At 41.6% G+C, this 27,348-nt stretch overlaps 1 protein-coding gene across 1 annotated transcript in view; it reads right to left on the minus strand.

Moving 5' to 3' along the window:
* The window catches only part of RYR2 (ryanodine receptor 2), a 3,458,987-nt gene that overhangs the window by 415,612 nt on the left and 3,016,027 nt on the right, over positions 1 to 27,348 (minus strand). Inside the window, exon 83 of the mRNA XM_085612346.1 lies at positions 3,149 to 3,229. Coding sequence (XP_085468472.1) covers positions 3,149 to 3,229 — 81 coding nt within the window. The remainder of the gene's footprint in view (positions 1 to 3,148; positions 3,230 to 27,348) is intronic.

Consider the following 27,348-nt stretch of genomic DNA (forward strand, 5'->3'; position numbering starts at 1 on the left):
GTAGTGCAGGTACAGAACAGGAAGTGACCAAAAGAAAGCAGCCCAAAGTGTTTTTAGAAACTAGCATGACATCTTGTGTCTGCCGCATTTGTGACGTATCTTAATAAGAGATGGAGGGAGCACAATGCCACCTCTTAGGGAAGAGCCTGTCTTCATGGAAAACCCATCCACAGGAGACAGCGGATTCTTGGTGCAGGAACAGAATATGACCGACAAGTACAAAGTCAATAAGATCTGATCTATGACAGTTGATGAATTTGTGAGTGATGGGAGACACAGATTGTCATTTACAGTAAAGGGAGAGGTGTTGCCTCCAGGGGAGCCAAGTACCCTAAAAAGTCATAATAAAGAGCACTCAGTTAAAAGCATAAGAAGGAAAGAGCTTAGGATGGGGTACTTTAAAAGCAAACATACTTTTTACCAGTTGTTCAATGCACTAGTGTCTGAAGCTGACCCTCTCTGTATGCCAGTTAGGTAAGGGATTGCGGTTAAGAGTTCAGCTGCAATACCTATGAGGATGATGATCCTATGTGTAGTTGGCACTCGCTTATAGTAACCAGATGCATGCCTCAGATGTGCAATTGACATACCATAATTATTCAGAGCTGGTGAAGTCTGGGACCCTGTGCATGATTACAAAACTAGTGCAGAGTGTGGGGAATTTGCAGCTGAACTGGAGTAGCACAGCAGTGAAAGAGGGACCTGATCTTACTGGTGAAAAGTTGGCATGGAGACCCCTGCATATAGGAGCAGCCTGACTCAGCAGAGTCCCTGAGCCCCATCCATCTCCCCTGCCAATAGCATCTTCACAGAGCACTTTGACTGCATCAGTTCCTAGGTGGCACACTGTTTGCCTTTCAAGAGCCTTTTTCACAACTAGTGGACCAGCCTAATTTGTAGAGGGAGGGTAGAGATTTCTCCTCAGGTGAGTATAATGCTAGACTACACTCACATGCAGGGGAGAATATCAGTGTGTCCCGCGGAACAACATGGGCAGGTGGCAGAATATCTGTGGGTCAGTTCCTAGGTGGTGCACAGTCAGAACGCCTAGAGATCCTTTTTTATTTGGGCCAACACTAGAAACGTAGCTTAGGCATAGAGGGAAATGTATTCCCTCATTTGCATAGGAACAAGCCCAGATGCAGATGACCTACTGCAAACCTATTTATTGTGAGGGTGAGTGATCCTGTTGAGGAGATAGGCGACGGGATCCCTGAAATCAAAAGGTTACCCTCATACCATGGATTTGTGTATTCAATTTATAGGCTACATGATTATTCCTTACCTAATAGGCTATCATAGGTCAGTGATTTAATTGTAATGTTCTACCTGATTCTCCTCACACTACTATACCTCACATGGCATACATGTACTTCAAAAAGTACTGGCAAATGTGACTAACAAACAATTATACACATGAGTAATGAAAGGTGAAACTTGTTTCTGTGGATCTTTTTAGTCAGTCCACACATTGGATTCATCAAATATTATACACATAAATTACACTTTTGACAAAAAAAAGAAACAACTCCAACTTTCAGTTGTTTTAACATCACTTAATAATACATGATTTAACTGGTATTTTACTCACGTAATAAGTATCCTCACATAATAAGTGTCCAACATATATAGTCGCATACTGATATTGTGAAAAAGAGAATTTTCAGGAGTGTCCAATAAACAAAATGACGGGAATCAGTTTACATCACTGGAGGTATATTATTCTCCTCCAAATCTGTGGTCCTACCAGTACCATAGGGCCCTATGTGGTCGGGATTCATATGTTTTTCAGTTCATATTTGATAACAGAAGTATGAATACTGTCCCTAACCATCCTGTATGAATCTTTATGTGTGTATTGGTGTATCTTCCCTCTGACCACGTGTATACTCCAATGCGTTTCAACCTTCTTGCGAGCATGCTGTTTTTATGAAGGTCTTCCTCAGGGCTGTGCGTTTACTTATAGGTAACTCCTAATTATAATTGACTGAAGTATGCCCCACATCTGGTCCTAACCATTAGGGAATGCTGCTGTGGGGGGGACACAAGGCTTCGCCTCAGGGGCAGTAATAGAAATTAATTTAAAATGAATGAACCCCAACCACTTATAGCCCTATGGTACCAGTAGGACCACAGAGTTGGAGGAGAATATTATACCTCTAGTGATGTAAACTGATTACCCTCGCTTTGTTCATTGGACTCGCTTTGTTCATTGGACACCCTCCCACAAATTCTCCTTTCCATAATATTAGTATGTGACTATATATGTTGGACACTTATTTATGTGAGTAAAAACTATTAAATCATGTACTGTCAAGTGATGTTAAAACAACTGAATATTTGAGTTGCTTCTTTTCTGTGTCAAAAGTGTCATTTATGTGTATAATATTTGATGATTACACTATGTGGACAGACTACAAAAGATCCACAGGAACAAGTTTCAGCTTTCATTATTTATGTGTATAATTGTTTGAATTATAGAGTACTGCAAAACTTTACATCATACAGACTCAAATGCGCATCCACAAGATTGGTCACACAAAGGTCTGTGGACAGTTCTTTAAAATGACAGTGCTCTGAGGGTGCAAAAAGTGTGCAAATGCCAGGTGCATTCGCAGGGCACTTCCTACAGTCTGTCCGCCACTGCTTCTGCGGATGAGCCTTCATTATATGGTAAATATTACTTTCTGACTCTTGAAATAAAGGCACTAATCAGGAGTATTAGGCGGAATGAATGTTGTACATATTATGGAAAAGAAAAAGAGTTTGTGTTGTTATTCTGGACAGAGAAGCATTGCACCAGAATGACAAATATGATATCATATATTAGCCTTCAAGGACACTTTGTTCCTTTCAAAAAAAGTTGATCACTCAAGAGGGAATGCAAACGTTGTTGAAATTTGAGGCACCACTTTTGTACTTTGAGCAAATGCATGTACAATATTCTCTTCTTACAAAAGTAACACACTAGCATACCTCTGAATAAAGTGCAACATAGAGAATGTTTTTTTACGTAAGCATTTGGTTTTATTTTTCTGTTGCATACCTGTTTTACATTCTTTGCATTTCTCATTTATTGGGTGTATGTTTTTTTATTAGTGTACATGCAGATAATGCTATTTGCCTGAAAGGCAACTCACCTACCCACCTGAGTTGTGTCCTTCACAAAGCAGCTGGAGGAAGCGGAAGAGGTCACAGGTGAATTCATCATCTTGCAAAACTTTCTCACCTGCAGACAGGCCAGATGAAGAGCAACACCATTAAAAGCTGAAGGCGGGTGACTTTGCTAGTGACCCCTCAAGGTCAGACATCTTGAAAAACATGTTAATGCCATTACTCGAAAAAACTGAGATCACATGTATTTCAGATACGTCAGGCGCTGAGATGATAGCACCTCCACCTCTCATGAAAAGAACGCTGACATTTGAAAATACAGTGGCATATTTACAATGAATTCGCGTAGGGCAGCACTGCAAGTCATTTTGCTGTGCTGCCCTATGCCAATTCAAAAGGGCAGGAATGCACCGTATTTACAAGATATGGTGCATTCCTGTTCTTTCAGCAACTGTGCACCATTGCAGGCACCCTTGCATCATGGTGCAAAGGTGTCTGTGTTGCTGGCAGGATTGTTTTTGTGCAGGCAGACACCTTCTTGCACAAAAACTATTATTGGATGACTTTTCCTCGTTCCATGGATGCTATAGATTGCAGCACACATGGAATGAGGAAAAAGGAAAAAACTAGGAGAAATGTAACCATTTCTCCTCATTACGTATGCTCTAGGGAGGAGCAAGGTTTTGGCGCTGTCCCCGGTATATGAAATATTGTAAATCTGCGGTAGCGTCAAAGCCCATGGGTGTTGTTTGGGAACACCAAGGCCAGACTGGGAACCCAAAGAAGCCCTGGAAATGTTCTCAGACCAGCCCTTCACCGGTGGGCTGGGGGAGGAGGAGGGTGCACTGCTGCTTTTGTTACTGGGGGCTGATATTGCAGCAGCATTACAAAACCAGCCCTCAGTACCAAAACTGTCCCCACAGCTGCAAATCCAGCCCCCACCATTCGAGCCTCCCGGGGAAATGCCTGATGCCCGCTATGGCCAGTCTGGCCCTGGGGAACACACACAGCAACACCCATGGAACACCTTTTTGCTGCAGAGTAAGGCAAGGCAGCTACTTGGTCTGCTTTGCCTTACTCCATATCTACAAGGCCATGAAAAGCCACGCAGGGTGGCTTTACGTGGCCTTGTAGATATGGCTAAACCCTGTGCGTCACTGGAATATCATAAAAAGGGATGCTCCGGTGGTGCACAGGGATTGTAAATATGTCTCACAGTTTGGACCTGGTACTGTTTGAGGAGTTGCAGGTCATACCATTTCCCTGACATAAATTCAGCATCTTGCACAAAGTTCCCGTGTGTCTTTTTGAAGTGGGAAAATGGGAATTAGTTCAAGAAGCAAAACAACTGCATAGAACTTCAGGCTTACTGTCTGCCCTATGTCCAGGTTAATTGTATCTATTTCCAGTCTAGATATATACAGAAGACCATGATGCCATCCACTGCTGTGAAATGTCACAGCGTTCAAGGGGATATTCAGGCAGAGAAGGGAAGAGACCAGGATACATATACACTTGGGGCTAGAATAAGTACAGTTTCACGTAATGCAAAGCAGCAAGGGAACTTTCTGCGCTTCTTTGCATGGAATGAAGAGAGCAGAAATGCACCATATCTACTAAGATATGACACACTTCTGGTCAAGCATTGTGTTCCTTCTTTGCCTAATGCCGACACGGCACCCTTACTCCATGATGCAAGGGTGCCTGTGTTGTAGGCAGAATTGTTTTTGTGCAGGAAGGGCTACCTTTCTTTGCAAAAACAATCCTAAGGGCCAATTTCCTCTTTCCATGTGTGATGCGGAATGCATGACACATAGAAATAGGAAGTTATGAGGAGAAATACAAATATTTATCCTCATTATGCCATCCTTGGGAGACACACCATTTTGGTGCAATCCCAGGTTTGCTCATATTTGTAAATCTGGGATTGCGTCAAATTCCATGGTTGGATGCAAGGGAATGGCCATGCTCCACCCATGAAACGCCTACCATTATGAAATGCAATGCAGCGAAGCCGCTGCATTGCCTTACATTTCTTTACAGAGCAATGCACAGCAGAGCTAATTTACCTCTTGTGTGGTTTAGCAAATATCTTTTGAGGACTTGCATTACCTTGTGACGACTTGCGTGAAGCAAGGACAGTGCAAGTCCTTGTTAAATTTGGACTTCAGTTTTTCAGTTGAGCTGGTTACTGAAAGGATCATGGCATCAGTAAAAGTCTGTCCTCTCTGTCAAAAAATTCTGTGCTGTTACCTGTGCTTTCAGGGTGGTATGGCTGTCGTAAATGATTCAGCAAGAAGGACACACTTCTGACCTTTGCAACATTCACAGAGTATGGTTATTAGTTAGCCACAAGCAGCAAAACAGAACTTTGGACCAAATGAAAAAGTAGTCGTTTTAAGATCGGGATAGCCATATGAAAAGTCTTGACATAGCAACAGGCAGATGTCTCTCCTTCCACGTGACAGCTCACAAGTAACCCAAAACTGCAAAAAGGTGGCAGTATAGCAACGGTTGTGACCATGACAGAAGTGAACTTAACATCAAGTTGCACCTATAGTACATATTGTATTGTAGTCTGAAAAAGCACTAGCTTTTCCATGGCAAATGATGGAACATCGAGAGCCAAATACCACTGTCCACAGACTGCAAACACTGACGAGGTACATACACAACAATACAGCATTTCCAGCTTATGTGCACTGTACACACACTACAGGTTACTGCACTTACACAGATCCAGTGCACTTACCAGTCCGCAGTCTGTGGCTTCCAAAGTGGGGGGCTTCAGGTTAATGGTAGGGTTAGGAAGCAAAACCATTTTGAAAACTAATCTGAACATTAAAGAAATACTGAATATAAAATCATTTCAAGCTTTTCCCTTTTGGTTAAGGGGCCATTAAAAATACATACTTGGCCAACAAGTCTACCCAAAATATAGTGCTGTTGTAACAATGGATCGTAAAGGCTCCCCAGTCCTTCAGTTTATTTGTAACAGGGGCAAGCTTTGTTGAGTTACTGTCCTGGTGTTTGCCTCTTTGATGTGTTTATTAAATGTGTACAGTTCTGGCACTAAGAAAGTTGAGCTTCAAATGTTGAGCGTCTGATACCTGAGATGGAACAACAATTTCTTATTTGAATATGCATATAATATAAATCAGGAGACTCCAATATAAGTCCTGGAGTGCCAGGTAAATGCCACATGTCCAGCAGAAACAATCCCTTCGTAAATGATTTCCATTAAGATTTAACGCCTGCAATTTATCTCACATGGATATATGGACAATCAGGCATGGATACTCCCCTATTTGACGTTTGTTGAACTTTCCTGACCTAAAGAAAACTACACCACATAATTGCTTCTTCTAAAACATTGGTGTGTAATCCTATCAGTGTTATGCATGTTGTGCCACTGTGAAACTGACAGCTGTGAACTCATACTGAAATCTAGTCCAGCAACACTACAAATCCATGGTCTTCTAGTAACAAACAATGAAAATGGATTCTATGCCCACATTTGTACATTGTCTGTATCCCAAGTACGACCTGACAATTTCAACTCAGTTTCTGTGTATGGCATGTATGAATGTGGGAATGACACAGTGAATATTATAAACCAATGGTGTACGCAACCTTGAGAATATAAGAATTAGGGTTGTTTTAACAGTCCCAGAAGAAACCCCTAAGACCCATCTGGATCAAACAGGCTGAAACATGTTGAACCAATGATGCAGGAGAAACTAATGACCTCCAATATCATCTGATCAGTTTTTACTGTTGCCAGTGGACCCCGAAATAAATGTGTATTCAGCCATTGGGGTATTCCTCTAGGCAATTTTATTTTTAGGCTCTCTTTGTATTGAACCAATATCTCAAAATGCTCCCTCAACTTATACTGTTGAGCCTGCCCAAAGGTGCACACACTGGGGGCAAGGACTCAATGCTGATGCAAGCAGCTCAATCTTAGTGGGTGGGAGTCCTTTTAAAAAGACGACACACCTTTTCTGATGAGGCACTGTGAAATCAACAGAGATGAGAGAGGGCTTCCTCTCAGTTTGATTGTTTTCTTGATGAACCCCACCAAATCACGACTGTTTGTCTCAGTATAACCTGGGCAGAAGGGAATGTGCTGCCAGCTAAAGCTCCTTCTCATATGGCATTTTGCATTTTACTAGGTCACCAACCTCTGGAACACGCCAGAGAGAGAAAGCCAGATTTAGAGATGGACAGCAAAATCTTGCGGTTGGTAGTGGAGCAGTTCCGTACTTGGTTCTCTCGGGACATTTTGTAGCGTCACATCAAATAACTGATTGTTGAGCACCAGAGGAAACACCTCTCCATGCCTAGCACATATCATCTGAAATGGTGCAGGGATCCATGAGGCTACAGGGCTTTGAAGGGGGGAGGGTGAGCATATCTTTATTGGGATTTCATTGGCACCCTTTGGAATGTCTACTGAGACATTTGATGGTACTCCAGGTCTGCCAGACCGCTAAACATAAAAGTACCATAAAAGTATTTGAAAATTCAGTAAGTCTGGTAGACAGGAGTTGGCAGGAAACAGCAGTACTCATTGGGATTAGCAGCCCTTAGTGACCTTGTAGAGAGAACAGGAGGTGCTCTCTGTTTGGACTCTGAGATGAATCACTGCTCCAGAACACTTTCCCCTGTATGCTGGCTGTAGGGGTGCTGACTGTGCTTCATACTCCTGTAGGAGCCAACATTTGGACAGTCTCACAGCCTCACTGGTGCACGTGTGCAAGGAGCTCGATTCTCCTCCCTTGACACCACTCTCTTAAGTGTACCAGTGCTCTAGTGGCTAGACAGCATTTATGTCACCTGGATGCAGGCCCCCTGAAGCCAAGGTCAGAGTTTGCTGGTATGTGCATCGCATCATCGGTCAATGAAGTGGGAGGGGTTTTCGGGTCACTTTTGCGATGGGTGCTTGGTTAGGGAAGAACAGGTCAGTTGTGGGGTAAAGTTGCCCTGACATGAGTTCCCCAGGTGGCAGGAAGGGAGGGTCATGTTGGCTGCATCAGTGTTTGAAAGCCAGCATTTTGAAGGTAGGGGAGGGGCCAGGTCTTTGATCTTCTCCTGAAGGTGGGTTCAGGATGGAGTGGGTGACCTTTGTCTCTTCTGGGCCCCAAGACTCTGGTGGTGGGAATATGTTTTTTAATTTCTCCCATTCATGTTGTAAATGGCAGCAGAGGTGATTCTTTATTTTCCCCTGGCAATCAGCTGTACGTTTTTTTTTTAATTTCCCCCTATTTTGCAAACGTACTTATTTTTACTCTGATAACAATGTAGGCTGATTTGTCGCTCGTCATATCAATCGCTACAGTCAGGGGGTATGGTGAGGTAAAGTGTGTGTGTGTGTGTGTGTGTGTGTCCGCCAATACATCTCACTAACATAGATTCTCATGCCTAAACTTTAACGGATTTGGTACTGTCACATGCGACTTGCCCATTCTATGGATTTGCACCTCATCTGCATGCTTCCATAGGATGGTCCTCTTCGTGGTGGTTTAGTGGCAGACCTATTTAAGACCTCTTTAGTCCTAACAGTTTGTGGGGAAAAGTTGGTTCCAGCCTACAAGATGTACATTCAGTTTTCTACCAGTAGGGATATACTAACACCACAGAAGGAAAATAAGTACCATGGTTTCGTTCTAATACTGAGGTCAGCCAAAGGGATATTCATTTCAATAATCGCCGAATCTTCAGGTGACAGAATACCTAACTCTGCCGTGAAAGAAAAGTACATTTTCTAACATAGCTCTACGTTCATACTGATTCCCCATTTTACTGCCATAAACAACTATGGTATTCCACTCTCAAATGAAAGCTTCTATGGTGATTTGTCAGAAATTGTAAATCATTTGTGTGTGTCCTATTCAATTTTACACATGAAAACACACACAAATAAAAGTGTAAAGGTTCTCATTAGGAATCCCAGTGCTCAAAATTAAAATCATTTTGGCACACTCGTAAACTGAAAAAATTATTATTCCAAGAAGACCTTATTTATTCTTGAATAAAAATAGGTACCTCTGGAAAGAGTGACAAAAAAGTAGTTCGTGCAATATACTGCTTGCTATTTTGACCAGTTAATAATTGACAAAGCATTGAAACTCAGGCGGTTTACATGATGCATAGATAATTAAATATATATTTGTTTATTCCATACAGTGACAGCATTTACCCTGCATTTATGGAAGTGTTACATCTCCCTGAAATGTATTTAACACACAATGTATGAAGCATTACAATAGACATTAAAGTCTAAAGCGGTTTAATGAGAGGGTGTTACCTAAATAGGAGTGTAATCAGAAAACAAGGTGAAAATTAGGGTGAAATACATTTCTTTTTTCTGTGAATCCTTTGAGCTGTCTTAGTTCAAGAAAACATACAACTATCACAAACAGCAATACAATCACAAAAACAAACACAAACACATTTAACGAATCACCAAGTGGCATGAGTATCAGTGGTGGTTCCAGACACAATGTCAGAATTCCCATATTTGAGCTTTCAGGCAAGAATGATGAACAGCGCGTATATTCCCGGAAATGACGTGGCGGAACTGAACATATGCTTCTTTACTGGGAAGAGAAAATGTAATCAAGAGCAGAAATCAATGAAGGGACTCTATGGTTGTTATCCTAAACCCACAAAACTCTGAAAATCGCTTCAATGCCTGGTAACTGCTTCACATGATGTCACAAATTACATCAAAAGTGACAATCACGGAATGTGTCCAAAATCCACCGAGCTCGTTCTTTAACCACCAGGCTACTCGAGAAGAGACTGGCTGGGCACAGGACCAGTGCTGAGTGCAAACGATGACTGAGTGCAGAGCTCTTGATGATCACCAGCAGGCCCTGGGTACACCACCACCCCTAGAATTCACTGAGTATGACCAAGGCCAAGCTCAGCTGGTGCAGGGCTGCACTCAGTACCCGAGTCCCAACATCAACTGACCACGTCCTTTAATCATATCCATTAATCTTTGAATGCCTAGTGAGCTCTGGTAGCAAGTAATATACGTCTCATACTCCCACCACCCTTTGTCCTGGAGCTCAACGGACTTGCTCTTTGGTTATGCTGTTCAATTCTGGGACAGGTTTTCCTCTTCAGTCAGCCCTCATGTTGGTTTAATTGACGTTGTCAACGATTAGATCAACTGTGACATCACACGTGAAGGTATGGGCCATGCATTGTGGGTAGAAAGGATTGCAATTAAATGTCACAGTTGCACTTGGGGTTGGTCAGCTACACTTCCCGAATAACACATATGGGAATGCTTTGAATGGTAAATTAGTCAAACATAATTTAACCCTTTTGGAAGATAAAAGTAATGCCAAGTCTGGACAACATCATATATTTATAGGCAGGGATGCAAAAAACACTACTATTCTATCACCAAATGATACTTCTAATCTGGTTAATCTTGTAATTAATTTAGATCTTCGCATATGGAAATATACAATGGTTAAGACTGACCTTGTATTCTTATGCTTTGTAGATCTGTCCAGCGCTTTTGATTTGGTAAATTATTCAATCCTGTGGCAAACCTTGTCCTCAATGGGCACACCACTAGAAATAGTGTCATTATTATCACAGTTATATAGGAATTTATCAGCTAGTGTGCACTATGGGCCTAATGGGGAGTGCCCTTTATCATTAAAAATCCAGAGAGGAATTAGGCAAGGTACATATTGGTGCCCTTTTTGTTTTCATTATTTATATAAGTTGTGTGGATAGTTTGCTCCAGGAAGTGGCTGCTAACTCTCCATGAGTGGAAGGACGGGCAGTCCCTGCCCTCCTCTATGCCGATGATATTGTCCTACAGTCAAGAGCCGTAAATGGCCTTCAAAGACTGATGGATCACTTTGCAGCATTTCTGCAGGCCGGCACGTAGTTCGCAGTTTTGCTACCTGGAACTCCGCGAAGTTACAAGAAAAGTCTGCGGATTTCCGCAAGTGGTGAAGTGCAGTGCGAACACCTCTCGCGCTGGTCTTCCTGCCGCTCAGGAAGAAATTTTACCCGAGCGCCAGCTCGCTTTACCTTTCGCCATAGCGAGCGGGGTAAAAACTCCGCTGCACTATGCGAAGCGGAATTTTTCTACACTCCGCAAGCTCCACGGAGCGCGGAGTGCAGAAAACTCTGCCAACTCCGCGAATGGAGCGGAGTTCACCGCCCGAGGTCAGGGAAATCAAAATAAACCTAAAGAAAACCTACACAATGATGGAAAGGGAGTGTGTAAATCACATGTTCATTATAGCAATGGTACACCATTCGAAATGATTAGTTTCCTATATGGGTATTCTTTTTACCTCTAGCAGTTCCTGGACCAAGCACATTGAAAACAACAGGCTAGAGATGATACATACATGTGAGGGCATTTGCAGGTTTGCCACTAAGGGCTCCATAATGATGCCGGTCAGACGAGCATCCGACCGGCATTTTGTCAGAAGCGGGACGACCTGACAAGGTGTTGGCGGTCCCCGCTTCTCTAATTATGATGCTACAGCACCTTGAGACCCTCACGGGTGAGTAGCGCACTTACAATTCCTCTGATTGATTGATCGTCAGCCTTCACGGTGGTCTGAAAGTGCATATTTCCTATTGCAGCTTATCCTGTGGTGGCAGCAGAAGCCGCAATACGAAATATGCACTTTTCAAACGTTCATGCACATTTTGGCAGGCACCATGCCAGCACAGTGGAGGCCACAGGGGGATGGGGGCCCTGCTAGTGCATAATTCTAGCATCATTTTCAAGGACTTCTGCTAGAAGTGTTAGTGTGGATTTGCAAACTCTATGAGCCCTTGTTAGGTGAATGCTTCTTCTAATGTTGGTCATCTCTGGAGGACAGTTGCTGAGAGGGAGGATAGAAGATTTTTATTTTTTACTTTAGGAAACGGTTTAGTGCTTAAACTTTAAAACATTATGAGGTTGTTCCTGTTTTGCTAATGTGACTCTAACCATGGTCATACTATGCTGAATTTGCATTATCTATTATTAGAAAGTGTGATTTATGTATAAAAACGTTTGAGACTTAGGTTTGGAAGGCTGTGTCTTTGACAGGCATGGTTTTTTGCTGCCATCTTTCCTCTTTCTTTTGTACAGCTGTCATTATTGTGGCAGTGGTTGGAAGACATTTTTTTTATGTTCATTTGATTTAAATTTCTTACGGGATGTGTCAGTGCTCTGTATGAGTTTGACACTTAAAACTTTCCTTAGACTTTGCCTAATAAGGGAGTGAGTTTTAAGATTTTTCTGTAACTCTGTAATTGATTGTTTATGGTATTACATGCATTTTTCTCTCTACTGCATTTTAACCATTCTGTAATAAAATGCACTTTCTGATGGATACATCTGTCAGTGGATTCCTCACCTTATTCCTCACCTTGTGAATATCCCCTGCGCCAGCACCAGCATTCCACGGAATATTTCCTAGCTCTCCACGCTGACATGGACGTCATAATACCACGGCTCCGCTCGCGACTCCGTATGACGTCACCGGAGCCATAAGAGAGCCACGTCGGCGTGATGACGTTAGTTCCCTTTTTTCCGCGCCGTCGACGTGTAACGGTTTTCTAGCACTCTCTTTGGTTGAAGAGTTACTTTGTTGTAATCTTGTGAGTTACTGTTTTTTTATAGTTACTGTTTTTTTATAGTACTCATGTCTTCGGCGAGAAAGTCAGGATTTAAGCCGTGTAGGGAATGTGGGGGTCACATGTCCATCACTGACCCCCATGAAGATTGCTTATGGTGCCTGTCGTCGGATCACGACGTGGAAGACTATTCCTGTTGCAGGAAAATGAACCAAAAGGCACTTAAGGAACGGGAAGCCAAGCTGTTTATGGCCAAGGCAAAGAAGGAAGATAGAGGTCGCAAGACAGACAAGTCGAAGCCGGAGTCGTCGACTTCACACTCGTCGAAGTCGAGAACACATAAGAAAAAGAGGAAGCATGAGTCTCGGCGCCGATCGACGAAGGGTAGAGCTTCGAAGTCGTCTTCACCTCGACGTCGCAGTAGGGACTTTGTTTCACCTTCGCCTTCACCTTCTCCTCATGTCACTCCGGAGAAGTCTCCGCCTAAGGTAACTCTGGTGCAGTCTCCGGCGCCTAGGGATTCACCAGCTTCCGACGCCGGTCTGGATCAGGATGCTGAACTCTCTCCTGTTCCTGAAGGTGAACCAGTGGATCCGGTAGAGGATCCGTCGGCTCCGGTGCCGGTTACTCCCCAGCTGGATACAGGTTCGAATCCATACCTGCAATTCCCGGCTCCAGGGATGGATCCGCATTTTTTACATGCTAAGTATGGAGTATTCCATAGAGCAGCCTTCCCATCCAGAGCACCTTCAGGTCCCGTGGGTCCGCTGGCATTCAGTTTGGGCGTGCCACAACACTATGCTCAGGCACCATTTATGCCCTTCATGCCGATGGCACTGTCATGGCAGTTTCCGGCGCCATCTGGAGAGCCTTCCTCCCGGCCTCGTCTGGATTGTGTGCCTTCGTCGGAGCCTCCCTCGACGCCAGCGCCGGCTCCAGCTGCGCTGCGTGTGACGCCGCCGACTCAATCGGCACATCCGACTCCATGAACGGCGCCGCCAACGCCCTGTCCGCGGATTTGTTCTCGGAGCAAGGCTCAGAGGCTTATAGAAGAGGAGCAGTATCGTGCAGAGTAAGTGGAGAAAGGTGAATTGGACGACTCAATGGATGAGTTTGAAGGAATTCAGGTAAGCGGATTGGGCACCACTCCTGAGTGGGAATTTTCTTCTTCGAGGTCTTCTCCGCCTCAAGAGCTGGCTCCTTACCATTTGGTAATTAAGAAGGCTGCCGAGCTTTTAGACTTGCAGTTACCTTCTGCTGAATATAAGCCCAACTTATTGACGGAGGTTCTACATTCACCTTCCTCAATTGTTGAGCCTCTGTTGCCTTTTAATGAGGCCATCCTGGATCCTATCATGGACGTTTGGCGCAAGCCACTTTCTTCGCCTGCTCTTTCAAGGGCTGTGGCTAGAAGATATAGAGTAGCTCCAGGGGATCCGAGCTTTCTTTCTTCACATCCATCACCAGAGAGTTTGGTAGTGCAAGCATCCTGCTCCAAACAATCTTCGGGGGCATTTCCACAAGCTCCAGCTGGCAGAGACTCAAATAAATTTGAACAGTCAGCTAAAAAGGTTTTCTCTTCATCTAGTATGGAACTGAAGTCAACTAATGCCACTTGTTTGTTGGGCCGTTACATACACGCTTTAATGGACTCTGTAAAGCAATTGGCCCCCAAATTGCCTGATGAGGAGAAGGGTTTCTTCATGGAAGTTCTTTCTGACACTCAGGCTGCAGCTAGGCAGGTAATCCAGTCAGGATTGGATACGGCTGCCACAAGAAGACAGGCTTGGCTCCGATCTTCTGGATTTTCACCTGATGTTCAGACCACCTTGTTGACTTACCCTTTGATGGGACAAAGCTTTTTGGAGAAAAAGCGGATTCTGCCTTACAGAGATTCAAGGATAGCAGGGCAACTGCAAAGTCCTTGGGATTGCAGTCCCATTCGAAGGGTTTTTGCTTCAGGAAGTATAGGGGTTTTGGAAGGTCTTCCTTTCGCACCTTCCGTCAACCTCAACAGCAGCAACAGCAGCACAATCCACTCAATAAGTCCTATAGAGGAAGACAAAGGGGTCAACGTGATTCTGGCTGCAATCTCTCCTCCTCCGCAGCCTCCTCTGCTGCCAATGATGCTACAGGGAAGCTGCCCTAGATCCCCCATCTTGGATCATGTGGGGCCTGTTGGGGGTCGGGTGTCCCACTTTCTGCAAGGTTGGAAACTGGTCACAACGGACCTTTGGGCTTTAAACATTGTGGAGAATGGGTACTCCCTTGCCTTTCGGGAATTTCCTCCCCCTTACCCTCCTTGCCAAAGTTTTTGCTCAGAGGACCATCTGCTTCTTCTGCAGAAGGAGTTTCTTACATTGCTTCAAAAAGGTGCGATAGAGGTAGTTCCAAAGCAGGAAAGGGGTCAGGGATGCTACTCCCGGTATTTCCTGATTCCCAAAAAGGACGGCAGAGTGCGACTGATCCTGGACCTCAGAGTCTTGAACTTTTACCTGAAGCAGGAGAAATTCAAGATGCTAACCCTTGCTCAGGTTCTTCAGGCGTTGCAGCAAGAAGACTGGATGGTGTCGATCAACTTGCAGGATGCGTATTTCCACATTCCAATCTTGAAGTAGCACAGGAAGTATCTCTGTTTTACGGTTGGGTCGCAACGTTACCAGTTTGCGGTCCTCCCATTTGGTCTTACTACTGCACCTCGAGTCTTCACCAAGGTGATGGCGGTGGTGGCTGCCCATCTCAGGAGGTCGGGGATTCCGGTTTTCCCCTACCTGGACGACTGGCTACTGAAAGCAGAGTCGCCAGAGATGGTGCAACATCATCTGCAGGTAACATCTCATCTGTTGTCCAACTTGGGTTTTTCAATCAATGTGCCCAAATCTCACCTGGTGCCCTCTCAGCGCAACCTGTTCATAGGGGCGGTTCTGGACACCACTGTGTGTTGAGCTTTTCCTCCTCCACAAAGAAATCTCGACATTCAGGAGATGAGCCCTTTATTCCACAATGGAGCGGTTGTTCCAGTTCTGAAGGTGCTTCGTCTGCTCGGTCTGTTCGCCTCTTGCATTCTGTTGGTCAACCATGCACGCTGGCACATGAGGGCACTCCAGTGGTGTCTCTGCAGGCAGTGATATCAACACAATAGAGATCTCAGGGAGTCAGCCAGGATCTCCAGAGAAGCTGCAGCTGATCTGTCTTGGTGGAGCGTGGAGGGCAATCTGTCTCAAGGAAAGCCCTCTCATCTTCCTCCAGTGGTGGCAACAGTGATTATGGATGCCTCCACCCTAGGGTGGGGTGCTCATCTGGGGGATCTGGAGATCAAGTGTCTTTGGTCTCCAGAGGAGAGATTGTCTCATATCAATCTTCTAGAATTGCGGGCGATACGTTTGGTGCTCAACGCTTTTCTTCCTTCCCTTCGCGGTCAGTCGGTTCAGGTCCTGACGGACAACACTACCGCGATGTGGTATGTTAACCAGCAGGGAGGAGTAGGGTCGTACCGTCTCTGCAGAGAGGCTTTGCGACCCTGGTCCTGGGCTCAGGACCATCGGATTTGCTTGATGGTGAATCATCTGGCCGGGGTGCTGAACGTACGTGCGGACAGTCTCAGTCGACAGTTTTCCGCCTACCACGAGTGGAGGCTTTATCCAGAGGTAGTTCAGCACATCTTCCGGACGTGGGGGACTCCTCGGTTGGACCTGTTTGCCACTCAAAAGAACACGCATTGCCCGTCATTCTGCAGTCTCCAGTTTCCGAAGCAGGGGGCGTTGGGGGACGCGTTTCAGTTGAGTTGGGGCTCACAACTCCTTTACGCGTTTCCTCCCATACCCTTGATTCCTCAGGTTCTGAGGAAGATTCGCCAAGACCTGGCCCAAGTTATATTGATCGCCCTGGATTGGCCAAGAAGGGTGTGGTACACAGATCTACTTCATCTTTCGTTGCACCCTCCGCTCCGTCTCCCTCTCAGGGCAGACCTCCTCTCGCAGTCAGAGGACCAGGTTCTACACCCCCACCTCCAGAGCCTGCACCTTCATGCCTGCAGATTGAACGGGGCAACCTGAGTTCTTTCTCTCTCCCACCAGACGTAGTGGATGTTATATTATTATCCAGGCGACGCTCCACTAAGTCGATTTATTCCTATAGATGGTCTAAGTTTGTAAAATGGTGTGGAGAGAGATCCATTGACCCTTTAAAGGCCCACTTGTCTAATGTGCTTCAGTTTGCTCTTTCCTTGGCTCAGCAGGGTTGTGCTGTGGCCACGGTTAAGGGTTATTTATCAGCCTTATCGGCTTTTCTGTGTCTTCCAGATCAGCCGTCGTTATTTAAATCTCCTATTGTTTTAAGATTTATCAAAGGCCTTACTAATAGGTTTCCACCTACTTCCTTTGTAATGCCACAGTGGGACCTTAATCTTGTTTTAACTTTTTTTAAGGGGTCTCCTTTTGAGCCCCTTTATAGCTGTCCTTTGAGGCTGTTGTCCTTTAAAACGGTCTTTCTTGTAGCCATAACCTCAGCAAGGAGGGTGAGTGAGCTTCAAGCTCTTAGTTCAAAACCTCCGTTTTTATCCTTACATGCTGAAAGGATGGTCCTCAGGACCAGGGCTGCTTTCCTACCTAAGGTAGTTACTCCTTTTCATCTGGGGCAGTCCATTACTCTCCCTGTGTTTTATCCTCCCCCTCACCCTTCCAAGGAGGAGGAGAGACGTCACCGCTTGGTCTCTAAAAGAGCAGTGAGCTTTTATTTGGACAGAACAAAAGATATACGTTTGGAAGATCAGCTCTTTGTGGGTTATGTTGGACACCCAAAAGGCAAAGCTGTGCACAAGCGCACTCTGTCCAGGTGGATCATCCTAACCATCAAGATCTGCTACGCCCTGGCTGGTAAAGTTCCTCCTGAGGGCATTAGAGCTCATTCTACTAGAAATAAGTCTTCCACCTCTGCTTTGGCTAGTTCCAGTTGCAGACATTTGTAAGCCTGCGCCTTGGGCCTCCCTCCATACTTTCGCACAGCATTATTGCTTAGACTCTGAGATGAGGAGGGAGGGCCATTTTGTGCGCTCTGTCTTGCAGGACTTTTTGGTATACGAAAGGTGGGCATCCTCCTCCGGGAGTGGGACTGCTGTGGGAATCTTTTCACAAGGTGAAGAATCCACTGGCAGATGAATCCATCAGAAGAACAAGTTACTTACCTTCGGGAACGCTTTTTCTGGTGGATACAGTATCTGCCTGTGGATTCCTCATTGACCCACCCGCCTCCACGTTGTCCACTTTTGTATACCTAAAAGATTCCTTTTTCGGCTGGTTGTTTATTCATTGTATTTTCTATCTAGTACATTTATAGGAAATGCTGATGTTTTTAGCTTTCCTTTTTAACTTTGTGCTGTATATATTGGTTCAAATGTTGTGTACTATGTATACTTGAGTCTGTGTCAGTCCACCTGTTTGCCTCAGAGGCATGGAAAAAAATGGGTAGAACTGACGTCATGAGAGAGCCACCTCTCATGGCTCTGGTGACGTCATATGGAGTCGCGAGCAGAGCCGTGGTATTATGACATCCACGTTGGCGTTGAGAGCTAGGAAAAATTCTGTGGAATACTGGCGCAGGGGATATTCACAAGGTGAGGAATAAGGTGAGGAATCCACAGGCAGATACTGTATCCACCAGAAAAAGCGTTACTGAAGGTAAGTAACTTGTTCTTTTGCCCTATTTTTGGCCCATAACTCAGTTTTCTACACCTCCAATATTTATTCTTTTTAACTCTGCTAAATTGTGTTTTCCTGGTGAGGAGTGTGGTCTCTAACCACGGGGTGATCATATATTGGGGTTCAGATAAATTATTGTGGTTCAGCTCTCGCATTGGGACCCCCGGAGTGATTCCAAGGGCTAGCTGGCTGGCCTCCTGTCTGAGCTACAGAGAAATAGCAAGCTGCAGAGTCCTGTCCTGCATCCTGTCCAACTGACCAGACTCAACTGGACTGCCTGTACCCTGTTGCTGGACTCTGCTAGAGTGAGTCCTGATTCCCAAAATGTGTCCCCTAGGTCCTGGACCTTTGCCTGGCATTAGGGTGTACTCCTCCTTGCTCAACTGAGGGTTCTTTCAAAACTGACACATCACAACGCAACTCAATGCAGGACCTCGCACCACAGCACTCAGAAGCTCCACATTGGTGGTATCATCGGAATTGATGCAGCATTATCCAACCCGATGCAGGACTTCTCATGGTAGGACTTTCCAGCTCCTAATCAGCGGCCTCATGGGAACTGATGCAGTTTATTATTATTTATTTAACTGATAATTATGGTAATTGTGTAATTATATATATATTGCTTTTTATTTTAGGTGCATGATGTGGGGTGCAGAGGGGTACAGGGTGGGAAGTAAATTAATTAGAAGTTATTAATATTGGGGGGTGTGGCTTCGGAGCCAACGAAGATGGCCGCCCTGATGCAGAGCTCCGTGGTGACGTGAGGAGACAGATCTCCTCCTGGCAGTCTAATCACTGCTCGAGCCTCAAAAACTGCTCATAATGAGCTATGACACCCATATGAAGCCTTATGTCATCTTTTAAGTGCCTGGGGTGAGTGCTTTTCATTGTTTTCTCTTCGGCTTGGTCACACTCCGTTTTTCGCGACTTCCAATTTGTTTTTCTCATTTGCGCTTTTTCCTCCTCTAAATGTTTCTTTGCCTCAACTATTTTTTCTAGTTTCCTTGGCATTTCGATTTCTCATCATTCTAGTTCCCATGGACTATTGAAAAATGCAGTTTTATGAGGTATTTTCAGGAACTACTTTTTTCCTCACAAGGTACATAACGTTCTAAACGATATATGGACAGACTTCGTTGCAGAGCTGCTTTTTTGGTCATTTAATACTGCGCTCCACAAGTGTCTTCCTATTCATTTTATATTTCATGGCACACAAGCGCTCTGTACGTAGTAGTACCAACCTCTTTGACAGTTCTATATTCGAGGACGATAACCCTTTCACCATTTTGCAGGAGAATATGGATGATTTGCAATCCAATATCTCTACTACTGGTGATACATCATCTAATATGCCTCGCTGTACTTCTAAGATGTCCTCTAAAATTCCTTCTGCTTCATCAAATGTATCTGGTAAACGTATAAGAAAGACCAACCCTCTTCTTCCAGTTCTCCAACGTCAATTTCTATGGAATTAATTCTGGAAGAGATAAGAGCTCTTAAACCCTACATGGACGAAACAAATATAAGTCTCCAATGTCTTGAGGATAAATGGTCTCATTTAAAACAAAATGTTACTCATTTGGAAAGGCGAATTGACTCTGTCCAGGCTGTAACCAACCAAGTACCTTCTTTACATCGGGAGATTCCACATCTTAAACAACAAGTGGAAAATTTAGAAAATCGTAACAGGTGTAACAATTTACGCATTTATGGTCTTGCAGAAAACCTTGAAGGTTCTGACCATCTTCACTTTTTTCAATCCTTTTTACCACAGCTTCTATGTTTTCCTGAGTCTCCGAAATTAAATATTCAAAAAGCTCACCGTTTGGGTCAGATCCCACGTTCGTCATCATCTTTACCAAGCCAAGAGGAGTTATTCTATATTGCTTAGAATACACTGATTTACTTAAAGTTTTGCATGCTGCTAAACACAAAGGTAAAATTTCCTGGCAAGGCTCCACTCCCTTTTGTGCTCAGGATTACGCCAAGGTGACAGCAGACCGGCGGAAACAATTTTTGGACATGAGACCTGCTCTTCGCAGCTTGAACGCTAGATATGGTTTGTTTCATCCTTGCCTTATGAAAGTTACTTACAACAATAAAACCACTACCTACAAAGATCCTGCTTGACTACAACACTTCTTGGACACTTGCAGAGAAGATACTATGGATGTTCCTGGTCCATCGATGATCTGACTGTTCTTTTGTTGATTGTTTTATTGTTCATTAAGCTATTTATATTGTTTTATATTGTTGTAATGTTTGTTGTATCACTTTTTATTAAATCTCTTTTTTCTTACTATCAGGTGCGGTTTTTCATGGTCCTCTGATATGTGATCCCTATTTCCCGCCTGGATGACGTCTCCCTCTCCCATCTTCGTCCTGGAGTTTCCCACGTGAGTGTGCCGTCTTCCTTATGTGGCTTCACCATCCCCATGTATCATTCTATGTTTGTGGTATGTTTCTTGTTTTTCTTTTCTTTTCTTTTTGTACTGTCTTCTTTCAAAATATCTCTTCTGTTACCTTATTCTTATCAGATTTGTTTTATCTTTATTTCTTTCGCATTTTAATTATTTCCTTCTCTCTCCCTTTACTTTCCTTTTCATTTTTCTAGCCTTCTTCTTTCTTTTTCATACATGCTCATTTCTGGATCTCGCTTACCTATATTTCCTACTTTATAATATTTCTTCTGTGTACTGATATTTCACTGATCTCCCCTTATTGGACAATTATTTCTACTACAATGCTTTATTTTGTTATTTGCAGTTGGTCATATCAAATTGTCCTTACTGTTTTAAATGCTTAGAAGTCATTCAAATTTATATCCTGGAATGTTAAAGGTTTGGGATCTCCTATAAAACGTCAAAGGGTTTTATCACACATTGCTGGGTTGAAAGGTAATATAGTTTTGCTCCAAGAAATTCATGTGACAGTTAAAGAGATTGCTAAACTTCAGCGACAATGGGTGGGTCATGTTTTTGCATCTCCTGGCTCTGGGAAAAGGAATGGTGTAGCTATTCTTTGTCATAAACGCTTAGATATCCAACTTATACATCAAGATAATGACTACAAAGGTCTCTTTAATGGTGAATAAAATTCCTTTAACTATTTTTAATCTATAGGCACCGACTAATCCTGACAAACTTTTTTGGCCTCAGATTTTATCTAAATTAATGACTTATACTGATGATTATTTAATACTTGGTGGGGATTGTAATATGGTTTTTGATCCCTTTTAAGATAGACGTTCCAATTCTAAATTCACCCCCTCTTTCTTGCATACTCAATTCACATCAGCTATGGCTCAAAGGTCCCTCGTTGATGCCTTGAGATTGTGTCACCCTACACTACAGGAATACACCTATTTCTCCCCGGTTCACTCTTCCTAATCCCATATAGACTATTTATTTATTTCTAAAGCACTTACCACATTTCCCATTCTGATATAGGATCTATCTTAATTTCTGATCACGCTACTGTCTCCTTAGTTCTAGATCTGCTTCCTCTCATTAAAGGAACTAGGAGATGGATATTTAATAACTGCCTTCTGCTGGATGCGAAATTTACACCAGCTTTTCAAAAGTTTGCTGACACATTTTTTATAGAAAATGACTTACCTCATACTTCTCAACTTATTTGGGATACCTTTAAAGCTGCATCTAGAGACTTCATTATTTCTTTCGTATCTCAGAAAAAGAGATCTTCCGCACAGACTAATCATTTGTTAACTTCACATATTAAACAATTGGAGCATTCCTAATATTCTACAAAATCTCAATTGACGTTGAATGTACTTATTAAAGCTAAATTTACTTTTAATAAACTTTCAACTGAATCAGCTAATTTATATCTACTCAAATCTACCTCTAAATATTACTCCTCACAAAACAATGCTGGCAAACTCCTTGCCAACTATCTTAAGATTAAAAAAGAGCGAACTAAAATTAAGTCAATTCAAACTGCAGCTAATACCACTGTTCATAAAAATGAAGATACCCTTCTGGAGTTTAGAGACTTTTATCAAAACCTTTATACTCCTGAATTACCTCACCAAGACACTGATATTCATCAGTATTTATCCTCTATTCCTTCCCCTTCATCTCCTGAGGGGGATTTTTCTTCCTTAAAAGATGATATTCACATCAAGGACATTCTTGCCGCCATTCAGTCTATTAAAAAAGGGAAGGCTCTAGGACCTGATGGTTTTACCATCTAATTTTAACTACATGTTTCCCAACTCCTTCTTCCTAGATTACATCAATTATATTCCTATTTTATTTCTGCTCAGAAATCAGAAGGGACTTTTCAGGAAGCATTAATCTGTCTCCTCCCTAAAGAACATAAAGATCACACATTATGCAAAAATTACAGGCCCATTTCTTTAATTAATATAGATTACAAAATTTTTGCTAAAATTCTTGCCTTACGTTTAGATTGTATATTACCCCAGTTGATTGGAAAAGAACAATGTGGCTTCATTAAAGGTTGACACTTATCTGATAACACTAGTTTATTCTTCAATGTTTTAAGTAAATCTAATTCCTATAGGAAATCGTTAGCAGCAATTTCCCTAGACGCTAAAAAAGCATTTGATAGAGTTTTATTTTTTCAACTCTTACATGGTTTTGTTTTGGCCCTAAGTTTATTAATTCTCTCTCTTTACTTTATTCTTCTCCCAAATCTTATATTCTGGCTAATGGTCTTGTTTCTTCTTCATTTCCTCTCCATAGGGGAGTTCGACAAGACTGCCCATTATCTCCCTTTTCATTTATTCTTGCACTTGAAACTTTTTTGATAAAGATTCGATCAAATAATGACATTTCAGGTTTCTCATATGGTACTAATCAATTGAAACTCTCAGTATATGTGGATGATATTTTATCATTTATTTCAAACCCTCAAACTTCCTTACCAGCCTTTTTATCAGAAGTGAATCATTTTGCCCTGGTTTCAAGTTATAAACTCAACGCTGACAAATGCGAAATTCTTGCACTAAACAAACTTTGTTTTCATGCTGATTTTTATCTTCCTCCTTTCATTGGAATCCAAGTAACATTAAATATTTAGGACTATGGTTCACTCCCTCCATTAAAGACACAGTTGCTGTAAATCTAAAGGAATTACAATCAACTTTAACGGCTTCTACCTCACGTTGGCACCCTTTATTTTTATCCTGGTGGGGCAGATTAGATTCTATAAAAATTATGCCAGTTCCAATAATATTGTTTTATTTGTCCAATATTCCAATCAATATTCCGAAATCTGTCTATAAAGATATATATACTATCCTTTCCAAATTTGTATGGTAAAATAAAACACCTAGAATGTCTCTTTGCAAACTTAGAAAAACCTAAACATATGGGTGGAGATAATTTTCCTGATTTCCTTTTTTATCATTCCTCATTTTTTCTTAAACATTCCTCCTTTTTATTTTCCGATAATGGCAATGATCCTAATTCTTATCCTTTATGGGTTGACATTGAAAAATTATTTTTTCATCCTTTTTCCTTTGAAGAATATATTTCTCTTTCTCATGTCCCATTATCATTGTCTATTCCTATACTTAAAAATGCTCGTAAACTCTTACAACCATTTTGTTCCTCAACTTATGACGACCGACCAAGTTTCCTAAATTCGCCAATTTGGTATAATAAACATATTAAAATTAACAATAAGTTTGTTTTTTGGAAAGATTGGTTAACTGATGGCCTTAAATGGACTCATCAACTTTTTCAGGATGGTATATGTATTCCTTTTTCAATAATGCAATCTCGTTTTTCTCTTCCCCCTACTTATCAATCTAAATATTTTACTTTAACTGCAGTTGCTCAGTTTCCTATGACTCTTTCAACTCCCTTCACACATCCTCCTCTTCTACTTCTATTACAAAATCATTTTTATGCAGCACTCCATCCGCATCTCAGATTTATAAAAAATTATTGGTCATTCCCATTACCCGTGATAAATCACCTGTGGAATGTAGTTGGGAATCCGACTTAGTAGAAATTTTTCCTATTCAAACATGGGATAAAATTTGTACGGAAATAAGGAAGTCTTCTAGAGCAACACATGTTACCCAAACTTTATTTTTTATCTATAATAGGCTTTTGATCACTTCAATTAAATTACATAATATGGATCCCTCCATCCCCTCTACTTGCTGGTCTTGCACAACATCATCAGCTGATCTTAAACATATGTTATTTCACTACCCATTCATTTATACTTTTTGGACCCAAGTGTGGCGACAAATTAATACCATTTGTCACACTCATATCCCTTTTTCTCTTTCAAACATTTTTCTAGGTGGTATTTCTGAAGTCTGGTCCTCTCAGACTACAGATGTTCGTATTATTGATCTACTCATTGCCGTCACTTTTCAACAAATCACTAAATCATGGAAGGATACCTCTACTGTGTCCTTTCAAGCATGGTGGTATGGAGTTTACTACAACCATAGATTAGATAGAGCCTATGTATACCCAACCTCGCTTGCTATTAAAAGAGATATACTCTGGATGCCTGTTACTGAATTCTTAAATGTGTCAGATAAATGAGTTCAATCACATAACCAGTCTATTGAAGAGGTATCCAAACCTCCTTGACTTTATGATTGTTATTGTCTTGAATATTTTATATTATAATTTATAATGCAAGTTTTCATAGTAGGAATTTTTATGCATAACTGTTGTGATGCAATCTTGAATATTAATATGGAGTTTATATCCTTTTCTCTCTCTATCTTTCTATCCCCCTTTCTTTCCTTTCATTCTCTTTCCCCTTCCTCTTCCACCCATAAACGTTTGCAATATGTTTAACATAATTATCTTATTTGCTTTTCAATATTGTATTGTATTCTATTCTTTTTGCCCAATAACATTTTTCTTAAACTAAAAAAGAAGTAATTAATATTTAACTTTAATAAATATTTCCTTGATAATTAATTATGTTAGTTGTGCAATTCATTTTTTTACTTACATTTTAGGTGTGGCCTGTGGGTTTTGTAGGGGTATATATAGGGTGGGAAGTAAATTAATTGTAATCAAGTTACAATTATTTTTTTAATTCATATATATGATTAAATATGATAATTAATTATTTGAAGTGTGTAGTTTATTTTTTGCTTGGTTCAGTTTCGGGAGTGTGTTGTGTGTTTTGTGGGGGTATATTGTGGGAAGTAAATACATTATAATTAAGTAATATACATGTTTTATTAAGTATGATTAGTATTATTGATGAATATTTATGTTACTAATGTGAATAATTCATTTTTAAAGTTAAATTTTAGGTGCAAGTTGTGAGGTTTCTAGGGGTATAGTGTGGGAAGTAACTAAAATAAAATTATTTAATTTATATTTTTTGATTAATACTTTAATTTTAAATACAATTATTTGTTTAAATGAAACATATTTTTTTATTTTAATTAAAATAATATTTGTAGTTATTTAGGATATGTATTTAACATTGTAATATGTATTCATTTTATTTATTTTTTAATATAACATATATTTGTATAGTTTTACATAATTATACTTTTATGTGTTTACTATTGTTTTGCAATTTTTTTATTGTGTTGAAGAGATATTGTTTGTTTCTAATGTTGCACTGATTGGAGTGAGAGTAGTTCACTTTACGCCTCCACAATCCAACACTTTCCCTACTGTTGCACTCACTGGAGTGGGAATAGTAAATTTTACCCCTCTGCAATCCAACACTTTCCCTAGTGTTTCACTTCTGGAGATGGAATGAACAAGTTCAAATCAAATCAAATCAAAAGCTCTTTATTCGGTTACTGTAAAGAATAACCATAAAAGCACAGTACATTTGTCAAATAATTAAAACTCCATTATAAAAAACGTAATCATGTCATGGCTACTTTTAACACAGATTAAGTACATAAATAAGGTCACATTATAATGGATTTACGATACTTAAAAAAAAAAAATTTAAAGCAATAACGGAGGCAATAGCAGTCACTTTTTCTAGGAATTACAGTGCCAAAAATGTGGGGCGACATTGTCTCAATCCAAGTTTTTTTAGTACAGGAATAATCCATCTACTTCTTGGGATAGAATAAAATTTACAGAACAATAAAATATGTAGACTGTAGAGAAACATTGTCGCACAGGCATTTACATAAGACTCTTGACCAGTCATTTAATTCAGGGAAACTTGAGGATCTATATAAAATATTCAGTCTGAAATGTGTTAACAAAAATCGATCATAATCACCAGTAATTAACTAAATATATGGTTGTATCGTTGGGGTCAACAAGGTAGGATGATGGGCTTGAACCGTTGATTTTTTCATTTTGGTTGTAGTTCTGATTTCACCCAAAAGGCACATGTAGCTAGCTTTAAGGTCTTTCCTGGACACATTGTGCATAGTATGAGGGTCATTAAAATATTCTAAGTGTAATAATTTGGATAAAAACATTTTGACATAATCTAGCCAACTTATTTGTTTGACCAAGTCGATCCCCAGGGCATCTGTCAATATATGGCGATTAAAAACAGTCTCATCTGCGGTCCAAATTCTGTGCCACAGGAGGACGGGTTGGATCTTAATTGTGTCCTCTAAGTATGGCATACCCAGTTCCGAGTGACAGATATAAGTTGAAGTACTATCCGGTACTGCCAAAAGGAACTTAAGAAACATATTTTCTGCACTCTGTAATGAGTTTACGTCGGCATAACCCCAAATTCCAGCTCCATAGGCGGCTATTGCCATGCATTTTGCCCTATAGATATGTAACAGTTCCACAGGTGGGCATCTGCCTAGTTTTCTACTAAAATATGATAATGACATTATTGACTTAATAATCAAGGCCTTCTGGCTTTAACTGCCTGGGTGCATGTTCCTGACCGATCAAATAAAATCCTTAGGTAGGAAAAAGTTTTAGTATACTCTATTGCC

This window comes from Triturus cristatus, chromosome 6 (genome assembly GCF_964204655.1).
Source record: "Triturus cristatus chromosome 6, aTriCri1.1, whole genome shotgun sequence".
NCBI classification, from domain to species: domain Eukaryota; kingdom Metazoa; phylum Chordata; class Amphibia; order Caudata; family Salamandridae; genus Triturus; species Triturus cristatus.